General features: G+C 41.5%; 1 protein-coding gene across 1 annotated transcript in view; it reads right to left on the bottom strand.

The window, feature by feature from the left end:
* Positions 1 to 9009, bottom strand: part of LOC126234683 (protein MIS12 homolog) — a 45594-nt gene extending 36585 nt beyond the window's left edge. The window contains exon 1 of the mRNA XM_049943421.1: positions 8677 to 9009. Coding sequence (XP_049799378.1) covers positions 8677 to 8773 — 97 coding nt within the window. The 5' untranslated portion in view covers positions 8774 to 9009. The remainder of the gene's footprint in view (positions 1 to 8676) is intronic.
* Positions 9010 to 12711: the final 3702 nt, after the last annotated feature.

Here is a 12711-nt window from a genome sequence, read left to right on the forward strand (position 1 = left end):
AAAGTACTTTACACCATGGTAAGAAATAAGAGGAACGACAGAAGCGAGTGCCTGAGGATCATGGATAATAATGGAAGAGTTGTGGAGGAAATGCATGAGCTCAAAAAGATTTGGAAGGAGTACTTTGAAGATCTGTTGAATGCCACCAAGCGGGTAACTAACAGCGATGGAGAGCCTAAGGCAGCAGACGATTATATTAGTGGGGAAATTGATGATCTAACTTGGAATGAAGTGGAAGAAGCCATAAAGAGGATGAAAGGGGGCAAGGCACCAGGTTGGGACGAAGTAACAGTGGATATGATACGAGCAGCAGGAGTAGTAGGAACCCAGTGGCTATATAGAGTGCTGAGGGTGGTGTGGAAGGAGAACAGAATTCCTGAGGATTGGAAGAAAGGAATTATAGTCCCGATCTTCAAGAAAGGGGATAAAAGGAGATGTGAGAACTACAGAGGAATCACCCTGCTATGCCACTGTGGAAAAATCTATGAAAAGATCCTGGAGAAGAGAATAAGAAGCAGTATTGAAAGTAGACTGCAAGAGGAGCAGTACGGTTTCAGACCGGGAAGATCAACAACGGACCTCATATTTGCGGTAAGGCAACTGCAGGAAAGGCACTATGAGTACGGGAAGGACTTAATCATGGCCTTTTTAGATATTGAGAAGGCGTATGACAGTATCTGTAGGGACAAGCTCTGGGATGTGCTGAACGCAAAAGGGATAGATGAAGAGATAACACGAAAAGTCAGAAAAATGTATGAGGGAAGTGAGAGTTGTGTGAAAGTGGGGAGGGAACGTACTGCATGGTTCAAGCTGGAAAATGGGCTGCGACAGGGAAGTGCACTTTCGCCTTTATTGTTTATTATTGTTATGGATGAAATCCTACAGCAAGTATCAGATGCAATTGGAGATCATAAAATGAAAGCAGTGCTTTTTGCCGATGACCTGATGTTATGGGGAAATTGCGAGAAGGAGGTGCAAGAGCAGTTAGATGTATGGGAGGCAATGGCAGCACAATATGGAATGCATTTCTCTGCAAAGAAAAGTGAAATAATTGTCACAACAAGGAAGAAGAATAGGCCAAATGTGGATATAACTTGTGGAGGGGAAAAACTACAAGTGGTAGAGAACTTCAAGTACCTGGGAAGCATGATTGAAAGTAAGGGAGGAAACACAATGGAAATAAATGAAAGGTGCAGAAAAGCAGGGCAGTTCTACAAATGCATTAGGGGGCTTATTTGGAGCAAGGAGGTGCCACAGAAATCCAAGGGAATTATATACCGAACATACTTTGTCCCCATATTGACATACGGAAGTGAGACATGGGTAATGCACAAAAGCGACAAAAGTACAATACAGGCTAGTGAAATGAAGTTCCAGAGGAGCAGGTTGAGTGTAACAAGACGAGACAGATTGCGAAATGTGTATGTGAGGGAAAGACTAAAGGAGGAACCAGTACAGGACAGGATAGAAAAATCAAGACTGCAGTGGTATGGACACATGAAGAGAATGGATGAGGGAAGAATTCCAAAGAGGATGTTTGATCTGCAACTGGAGGGGAAAAGGCCCAGAGGAAGACCAAGAGATAGATGGGTGAAGGGAGTGAAGGAATGTGTGACGAGAAGAGGAGAGAACTGGACAAAGGTGGAAGAGGGGGAATGGTGGAAAGACAGAACACGATGGAGAGGCTTGTGTTCCCGACAGACCCAGCCAGTGGCTGGAAACTGTCCAAGATGACGACTGAGAGAGTGCTGCAAAACACACACTCCTGGAAATGGAAAAAAGAACACATTGACACCGGTGTGTCAGACCCACCATACTTGCTCCGGACACTGCGAGAGGGCTGTACAAGCAATGATCACACGCACGGCACAGCGGACACACCAGGAACCGCGGTGTTGGCCGTCGAATGGCGCTAGCTGCGCAGCATTTGTGCACCGCCGCCGTCAGTGTCAGCCAGTTTGCCGTGGCATACGGAGCTCCATCGCAGTCTTTAACACTGGTAGCATGCCGCGACAGCGTGGACGTGAACCGTATGTGCAGTTGACGGACTTTGAGCGAGGGCGTATAGTGGGCATGCGGGAGGCCGGGTGGACGTACCGCCGAATTGCTCAACACGTGGGGCGTGAGGTCTCCACAGTACATCGATGTTGTCGCCAGTGGTCGGCGGAAGGTGCACGTGCCCGTCGACCTGCGACCGGACCGCAGCGACGCACGGATGCACGCCAAGACCGTAGGATCCTACGCAGTGCCGTAGGGGACCGCACCGCCACTTCCCAGCAAATTAGGGACACTGTTGCTCCTGGGGTATCGGCGAGGACCATTCGCAACCGTCTCCATGAAGCTGGGCTACGGTCCCGCACACCGTTAGGCCGTCTTCCGCTCACGCCCCAACATCGTGCAGCCCGCCTCCTGTGGTGTCGCGACAGGCGTGAATGGAGGGACGAATGGAGACGTGTCGTCTTCAGCGATGAGAGTCGCTTCTGCCTTGGTGCCAATGATGGTCGTATGCGTGTTTGGCGCCGTGCAGGTGAGCGCCACAATCAGGACTGCATACAACCGAGGCACACAGGGCCAACACCCGGCATCATGGTGTGGGGAGCGATCTCCTACACTGGCCGTACACCACTGGTGATCGTCGAGGGGACACTGAATAGTGCACGGTACATCCAAACCGTCATCGAACCCATCGTTCTACCATTCCTAGACCGGCAAGGGAACTTGCTGTTCCAACAGGACAATGCGCGTCCGCATGTATCCCGTGCCACCCAACGTGCTCTAGAAGGTGTAAGTCAACTACCCTGGCCAGCAAGATCTCCGGATCTGTCCCCCATTGAGCATGTTTGGGACTGGATGAAGCGTCGTCTCACGCGGTCTGCACGTCCAGCACGAACGCTGGTCCAACTGAGGCGCCAGGTGGAAATGGCATGGCAAGCCGTTCCACAGGACTACATCCAGCATCTCTACGATCGTCTCCATGGGAGAATAGCAGCCTGCATTGCTGCGAAAGGTGGATATACACTGTACTAGTGCCGACATTGTGCATGCTCTGTTGCCTGTATCTATGTGCCTGTGGTTCTGTCAGTGTGATCTGTGATGTATCTGACCCCAGGAATGTGTCAATAAAGTTTCCCCTTCCTGGGACAATGAATTCACGGTGTTCTTATTTCAATTTCAGGAGTGTATTTTCATCCATTTCATTTGCACACCAGCATGCATTAAGAGAGAAATGGCACAATTTAAGTGCAATATCTACCATGTGCTTTATTACAGTCGCAAACAAATGAACAGAGCTGGAATAAGATTTTATGGGAAAATCTCACAGAAAAATATATTATATTACTAGAAACATGAGAGTAAGAAAATACGTGAAAGGTACCTGCTCTCTTCTTTTTCTAGTCTACAGTACACAAGAACAACAATAAACAACATATTGAAAAAGATAAAAATCAATGGAAAACTTGTAAAGAAATCCAGCCAGTATCTTATTGATGCCATTTTTTTTACTTTGACAGTGTACAACCTGAAGTACAGTTTCATTATCAGCAGATTTGTTACAAGAGAACCTTCACAGCAGTCAGCATGCAAGAAATGTTTAACTGTGAATTTTGCTGATTTCCGTTGTGTACAGGCGTAATGAAGTAATACCCATATGTACATGTAAACATATGGAAATTACTTCATGTTACAATGTCATTCGGAAATATTTGTATCTGGTACACAGGTTCTTGCACAACTAAAGCCCTGATGCTGAAGCTATGCTTTGTAATGTCCAGTGGTGAAGTAAAAATGTCATCAGCAGATTGAGTTTATTAAATTTTCCATTCATTTTACAGTCCCGGTTTAGCCAAGAAAAGCTACTGAGGCTACCATGAAAGAGGTAGCTGAATCCATTGTATTCATTTGCTAGTAACATTTTATTACCCAATTTTGAAATTAATTATACATTAAGAACTTTGACAGATGGCGTAATCAGACTAGAGCTAAACACAAATAAAACTATAATGGTCATAGATAAATTATAATCCAAATGTCAGAAATAAAATCAAAGTGAAGTAGTACTTGAATATGGGGATTAGTATACATGATACCACAACAATCGAGTGATGTCATCAACATGGTGATGAAATGACCACTAACTGAAGTCAACTACATCTGGCAAATTTTAGCAAAATAAAATATGACAAACCAGCTGACCTCCAAGGATGCAGATGAACTTTGCACCATGAGTTTTCTTGTTAGTATCATTTTCAAATAAATTAAAACTTTAAAACAACATGATCACAGTGGATTTTTAATGAGCACGTTGCTACGAAATATGCAATGTATACTGGCATTAAAAAAAGCATGTCTTGACACATACAGTAGCTTCACCAACTCTCAACCTATATGTCAGGTTTCAATCTAACCTAGAACTCGGGCTACATTACAGATCATCAATCTGTAACCACAACTTACACCATAAAAATTAATATTGAAAAAAAGTAAATAGACAGTTATCTTTCTATTTTTGGACATATATGATTTCCAACACCATATCACCTTAGTTACAGGACAAAGCTCACGAGGGGAGGGGGGAGGGGGGGGGGAAGAAGAAGAAAAAAAACTGACATAAGCTTTGACCTGTAATTAAGATGATATGGTCTTTTTTTCCGTTCCATAGACCCAAAAAATGAGATGATTCTTGTGAGTGTGGAACATGTCAGGAAGTGTAACGTAAAGACATAAAACTAGCCTGATTATTTGTCAGGAGACAGTCGAAATAGGTTAATACAATGCAGTAAACTGGAACACCTAATATTTACAGAATTAACACAGGGTCAGAATTTATCATAGCCAAAATACCTAATCTTGACTGTTGTGAGCAAGTGTTGCCAAAACTGAAATCTAACAGATATTTTTACTTATGCTGGCTTAACAGTCTCTGTTAAGATATTCATCTATGGAGTAGAAGGAGATGCCTATCAAAAAGTCTTTCAAACTGTTTAAACTATGCTTTATCTGAAACCATTTTTTTAATGGTCGCTGACAATTTATTGAAAATGTGTGTTCCTGAATATTGCTCCCCTTTTTGGACCAAGTTAAATGATTTTAGGTCTTTATGCAGATTGTTCTTACTCCTAGTATTGAGCTATTGATTGGAAACAGAGAAGTATTACTTGCAACAAATTTCATTAAGGAATAAATGTACTGAGAAGCAGCGGTTAGAATACAATGTTCCTTGAACAGGTTTCTACATGATGTTCTTGAATTTACGCCACAAATGATTCTTATCACACGCTTTTGCACCCTAAAAGCTTTTGCTTGGTTTCATGAGTTGCCCCAGAATATGGCCCCTATGACATAATAGAATGAAAGTAAGCAATTTTTTTATATTTATATCTCCTACATCTGACGCAATTCTCATGGCAAATACAGACTTGTTTAGGCGCTTGTGCAATTCTGTGGCACACCCTTCCCAAATGAATTTATTTTTGAGTTGTAATCCCAGAAAGTTAACACTGTCAACCTCTTCGATCTGCATGTCTTCATATGTTATACTCATGCTGGAAGGAAATATCTTATAGGTTCTGAACTGCATTTAGTGGGTCTTCTCGAAGTTTAATGACAGTGAATTAGCTATAAACCACTTTTTAATGTCAGTGAAAATTTGATTAGCAGCTATTTCTAAATCTGTACTTGACTTGCCATCTGGCAATGTAAAAAACGAGAGGTCATTATTGTACACCAGAAAAAGCAATTGACCCGATATGGAAACTTGAGGAACACCACATGTAATTAATTCCCAGTCAGATGAAGACTGCCTGCTTACTGCACAGGTATTTCGCTATGGCACCCTTTGTTTCCTGTTAGATAGATACGACTCAAACCATTTCACAGCATTGCTAGTGACACCATAATATTCTAATTTACTTAAGAGAATGCTATGGTTCACACAGTCAAAGGCTTATGACAGGTCACAGAAAATGCCAGTTTTGGAAATCATATAGGCGCACAGACAGAAAGAGAACAGTACATTGACAATTTCTGCTTTGTTTTGATATTAATTTCTGTAATGTAAATTGTGGCTGCATAGTGATCTGTAATGCACACAGGAGGTTGTCGTGACAAACTAGTTGGGTTAACTGAATCTGCCGATACCAGATGTCAGCTTTGACATGCTACTATATAATGCAGAACACTACTCCCCTAAACAGATTGCATTTCCACCAGATTTACACTGAGGTTGCGAAAGTGATGGGATAGTAACACACATACATAGATGGCAGTAGTACTGTGTACATAAGGTATAAAATAGTAGTGCACTGGCAGAGCTGACACTTGCCCTCAGGTAATTCATGTGAGGGGGTTTCCGATGTGATTATGGCAGCATGACAAATTAACAGACTTTGAATGCGGAATGGTAATTGGAGCTACACACATGGGTCATCCCGGTTTGGAAATTGTTAAGGGATTAAAAATTCTGAGATACACAGTGTCAAGAGAGTGCCGACAGTACCAAATTTCAAGGATTAGCTCTCACCACAGACAATGCAGTGGCCGACAACGTTCATTTAATGACTGAGAGCAGTGGTGTTTGCATAGAGTTGTCAGTACTAATGCATGAAACAACAACAAAAGGCAATGTGGGACTTAGGACAAACATATGCATTAGTACAGAGCGGCGAGATTTGCTGTTAATGAGCTGTGGATAGCATATGCCGATGCGAGTGCTTTTATTAATAGCATGACATCACCTGCAGCGCCTCTCCCTTGCTTGTGTCCATATCAGTTGGACCCTAGATAATTGGAAAATCATGGCCCAATTTCAGTTGCTAAGAGCAGATGGTAGGGTTTGTGTGTGGCACAGACCCCACAAAGCTATAGACCCAAGTTGTCAACAAGCCACTGTGCACTCTGTTGGTGGTTCCTTAATGCTGTATGCTGTGTTCATATGGAATAGACTGGGTCCTCTGGTCCAACTGAACTGATCATTGAGCGATAATGGTTATGTTCGGCTACTTAGAGATCATCTGCAGCCATTCATGGACTTCACGTTCCCTAACAACAAAGGAATTTTTATGGATGATAATGCGCCATATCACCAGGCCACGACTGCTCATGATTGATTTGAAGAACATTCTGGTAAATTTGAGACAGTAATTTCGGCACCCATTTCACCCAACATGTATTCCATCGAACATTTTTGTGAACAATTAAGGGGGTTAGTTCATTCACAAAATGCTCTGCACTGGCAACACTTTCGCAGTTATGGACAGGTAAAGATGTAGCATGGCTCAATATTTCCACAGGGGTCTTTCAACAACTTGATGAGCCCACACCATGCCAAGTTGCTGAACATATCGGGCAAAATGAGGTATCCCATGACCTGTCACCTCGATGTATATATGTATAGTGAACATGAGCTAAGCAACCATCAACAAGAAAAACAATAATTACAAACAGAACATACTACTGAGATCTACAACTGAAGCCACCACATAAAAACATCCTAGACACCATTTACATACTGCACGATGACACGATTTACTTATGATGACATAATTCAAAGAATATACCTAATGATTGTTTGCATTATTTACTAGACTAAAGTTAAGTTCATATGTTACGCCAATAGGACTGTTAAGAATATAAAAAGAATATAATAGCAATTACAAAAAGTCTACGGAAACAGAATATTTCTATCAAAAAGTGATGAACTTGATAACACTTAAGAAAAAATATTTAAATCATTTGTTATTAGTAATTTAAAATATAACTTTGCGTCCTGGACCCTTGGAAAAACCTAGAAGTATACTGAAAGCAATAAAGAATGAAATATGACACTCTACACGGGGAGAAAATCCAGTGACTTAGTATTAAAGAAAATGATTAAGAACAGGATTATGTTTCACACAACAGACACTCTAACCTAACAGAACCTGGTTAACTTTTCAGGAGAGACTAGCAAATAATTTGGGGCGGGGGGCTAATGCGAGAGGTGAGGGGGATATGTATGGGGGAGGGGATTGGGTAATATAGGCTACAAAATATGGCAAACTTATGAACATTTTGGTGGTTTCTTTCAATCAGTTCAGTCACATTCTGCAGTATCGCAGGATGTTATTCTTTCCAACATCTTCAGCTGATTGTTCCCCATAAACCATAAAATACATACACCGCTGAAAGGAAGTAAGAACTTCGGTGTTCGAAATGTCAAACTTATCAAAAAGCGTTCAGAGCAGTGTTTTGACTAGATTAGTTTCCAAAAAGGCGATTAAAAAAGATAAGACTTCTTTTTAACTTAATAATGGTACACTGTTCAACCGCAAACGTCACATTTCGCTATACTTCAGCACAACAAACCATTTAAAACATGTTTTGCAGTGATCTTTAACGCGGTGTATCACTGAACGTTTTTATAAAACACAGGGGTAAATAGGAAATCCATCGAACACTATATTTTTTAAGTGTTATGAAAGTATGCAGTTTACACGATACGCTGTATTAAAGATCTACCCAAAACATTTTCAGTGTAAGTTGTTGCACTTAAGTGTCGCGAAATGTGACATCGTCGGCTAAACACGGTAACCGATGACAGCAAATAAAAAATAAATTGCCACTGTAGAACGACAGCCAAAACACGGAATTTAAAGCCACTTTTGTATACTAACTACATGTAAAACAAAGTGAACTTACGGTGCACGAATAAAACTCTCGAGGAAAATCCGAAAAATTGTGTCTCATACTCTCCTTTCAACAATGCTTGGCTGTCTAGATATTGTGGAGGATCCATTTAAATTACTCTGTACGATTACAAAAAACAAACTTTACGTGTTGACAAGCATGTTAGATACTAAATCATCACACACAAAACTGGTGGTTTGTAAGTCGTATACAATCTTGAAGTAACAGTCACAGTTGTTATCAATGGCACATAACCCTCGTACCACTGACTATTGCAGACTGGAAACTAGGTTGGATAAACATACAACCAAATCAAAACACCGCCCAAACAAAACTGGCGGTTTGAAAGCCATAGATAATATATGAGTTGAAAGTCGAAGAAACTATCGATAGTTCGTAGTTCTCATAGTTATTACCAATTAATCCCAGACTGCAATAATGTCAGCAGTTCGCACGGAACATCAATATAAAGGTGGATTCACACTTGACGGAACCTCACCGCCATGTCCGTCACGTCAAAAGATTCTCCTCCTTTGTTCAAAGGGTGGTATTCACATACGCCGTCAACGGAACGTCATGGACACGTCACGTCACGGAGAGGTTTCTCGGGAATCAGACGGACCACAGTGAAGCCTACTTGGCGAGCAGCTGTAACAACTCATCTCGGGAACTTTTGTAAAAGTTATTAACAAGTTCGATGACAAACACAATTAAGACGCCGCATATTATTTTACGACTGTAGATATACATGTTCACAGATAATTTTTGTAGCCTCGATGCTATTGTTCAATATGCAAGACGGTTATATGAACGAGGGATAATTAAAAATCTACTTCGCCGACAGTCCTTCACTGCCGGAGAAGAGCCTGTTAAGAGTGACAACAGAAAGCTTATTCTTGTGTATTACTGAAACTGTCCGATTATGTTTTCTGTGCAGTTCCTATAATCCCGTAATTCCCACTCATTGGAACGCTTAAGTTTGAAATTTGGCTAAAAGGAGCATACAACCTACATCTGTAATGATGCATAAGTGAGGCAGGCTCTGACGTTGCTCTTGGGTTCGACGAAGCTTCAAATAGCAAGGCGTCGGCATATGTGAACAAAAGGGCACAGCTCAGAAATTCATATTACGTGTAAGGTGGGTTAATGATATCACACTGGCACCAAATAAAACCACAATTCTGCCCCTTGCCGCCGAGGACGTATCAAATGATGGGAAGTTCGTCACAACCCCTCTTACCCAATTTTCAACCTTTTTTTGTTTTATGCCTTTGCGATGGAGGTTAGAACCATGACGCCCAGCTTTGAAATCACGCGGTTTTCTCATGGGTGACATAGGAAAACATTTCAGACACGTTGCCATTGAGAACCGACGAGAAAAGATCTCAGGGACGGCTTAAAGGACCTCAATGAAACCACCTCTTTCCCTGGGGCGTTGATTCCCACTCTTCTCGCGGTTTAAAACGATAGTTCGCAGTGCGATGAGGAAGATGTTATTGTCGACCTCTGAGACCCTCAGACGTTTCAACTCTTCTCTAAGGACATTGCAGGGTTCCATTCTCATGAAACGTGATCTGACCCATTTGGAGTGCAGCACAACCACAATTTTTACTTTTGTGTACAGGCTGGAACCACTAGGGACCATTCAACACCGTTAGACGAAATGTCAAGTAGCAAAGAGTGCTTATGCTTTTTCACCCATCCTTGCCCTTTACTTGTGCAATCTGATAATTCCATTTGAGGTCATTTCGAATAGTCACATCCAGAAACTTTACGGATGTTACCGCTTCCAAAAACTGGGCATTTATTTTGTACTCATACATTAATGGGGATTTTCGCCTTGTTATACACAGTAGGTTACACTCATTAATATTGAGAGATAACTGCCAGTCATTACACCACGCATTTATTTTCTGCAAATCCTCATTGATTTGTTCACAACTTTCGTGTGATATTACTTTCCTGTAGACTACAGCATCATTGGCAAACAGTCTAATGCCGCTGCAAATACCATCCACCAGATCGTTTACGTAAATCGTAAAAAGCAGCGGACCTATTACGCTGCCCTGGGGCACACCTGAAGTAACGCTTGTTTCTGTTGAAGTCACCCAATTCAGGACGACATACTGCTCACTGTCTGTTAGAAAACTTTCTGTCCAACCGCATATGTCATCAGATAGACCGTAAGCGCTCACTTTTTAGAGCAAGCGACAGTGTGGAACTGAGTCGGACACCTTTCGAAAGTCGAGAAATATGGCACCAACCTGGGAGCTCGTGTCTAGAGCCTGTTGTATATCATGCACAAAGAGAGCCAGCTGTGTGTCGCATGACCACTGTTTCCTAAAACCATGCTGGTTTCTGCAGATGAGCTTCTCAGAGTCTAGAAAGGTCATTATGTCTGAACACAAAATATGTTCCATGATTCTACAATAAATAGATGTCAGTGAAATTGGCCAGTAATTATTTTCATCCGATTTTTTACCCTTTTTATAGATTGCTATGGCCTAGGCCTTCTTCCAGTCCCATGGGACTTTCTGCTGTTCCAATGATCTTTGATAGATGAGGGATAAGAATGGTGCTATATTTGTACCATAGTCTACATATAACCTTGCGGGGATACAGCCTGGGCCAGATGCCTTCCTGCCGTCCAAGGATATTAATTGTTTTACAATCCCAGATACACTAAACACTATGTCAACCATCCTTGCATTTGTTTGATGAATGAAAGGGGGAATGGTGCCACAGTCCTCTACCGTAAACGAATTCTTGACAGCTAGGTTTAGAATTTCGGTCTTCTGTTTATCATCGTCCATTGCATTACCCATACTGTCAGAAAGATAAGGTATTGAATTGTTTGTAGCGTTCATAGATTTTATTTACAACCAAATTTTTTTGAGATTATTTTGAGAATCTGTAGATAAAATATTGCTTTCAAATTCATTAAAAGAATCTCTCATTGACCTTTTGACAGCTGCTTTCATTTCGCATAATTTCTGTTTGTCAGGGGGCAGTGACTGCGTTTAAAATGACTGTGCAATGTTTGTTGTACCAAGGTGGATCCTTTCTGTCCCCTTTATTTTTCCTAGGCACATACTTCTCTAGCATGTGGTCGACAATACCTTTAAATTGCGACCAAAGATGCTCAATATCTTTGTGTCCCATGGTGAATGCTTGGAGTGGTGTAGCAATTTACAAGTTAACAAGAACGATAGGGGCTGATGGTCACATATATTTTTGTGTGTTTAGCTCAAAAGAAATATTCAAACTTTTTAAAGGACCAAATTACAGCCAAATCCTCCAACCCTGTACTGTAACTGAATATGAACATTCAGCTTCAGATAAGATGTGGCTGATGAAGCTCATTACTTTAGGGTTGAAATTTCCCTCTTCTTCTACCATTTGGAAAAGGCATGCAGCCAAACCTTGAGAAGATGCGTCGGTGCATAAAGAAAAATCCTTCTTCATGTCGGGTTGAGAATATTAGGATTTAATAAGGATTGCTTGATGTTCTCGAAATCGGTTTGATGTTGCTTGTCCCATAACCAAAAACTGTTTTCCAGAGAAGATTGATTAAAGCATCACTGCTTGTAAGTTGTTTAGGGATGAATTTCCTAAGAAATGAGACTAGTGTTCTACCCAAGTGGGTGTAGCGAGTATAGAGTCGTCCACATATACTGCTACCTCACTCAAAAGTTCAGGCCCTAGCACTTTGTCCAGTGAAGAGATAAATACACCTGCTCTTATGTTCAAGCCAAATGGTAATACTTGAAATTCGAAGCTCCTGCTTCCACATACGAAGGCAGTATACTTCTGACTTTTTCATGTAGTTTTATTTGCCAATATGAGGACCATTGATCGGTTATAGTAAGAAATTTTGCATCATCAAATTTCATAAGCTGTTCCTCTATATTGCCTGGACGTGTTTGGACTGGTACAATAATCTTATTAATGTTATGTGCAATGAGGACCAAGCGTACCTTGCTATCTGGCTTCCTCCCGGCCAAAGTAGGACTACAATAAGGGGAAAATGATGGTTATATTATGCCC

This window comes from Schistocerca nitens, chromosome 2 (assembly GCF_023898315.1).
Source record: "Schistocerca nitens isolate TAMUIC-IGC-003100 chromosome 2, iqSchNite1.1, whole genome shotgun sequence".
NCBI classification, from domain to species: domain Eukaryota; kingdom Metazoa; phylum Arthropoda; class Insecta; order Orthoptera; family Acrididae; genus Schistocerca; species Schistocerca nitens.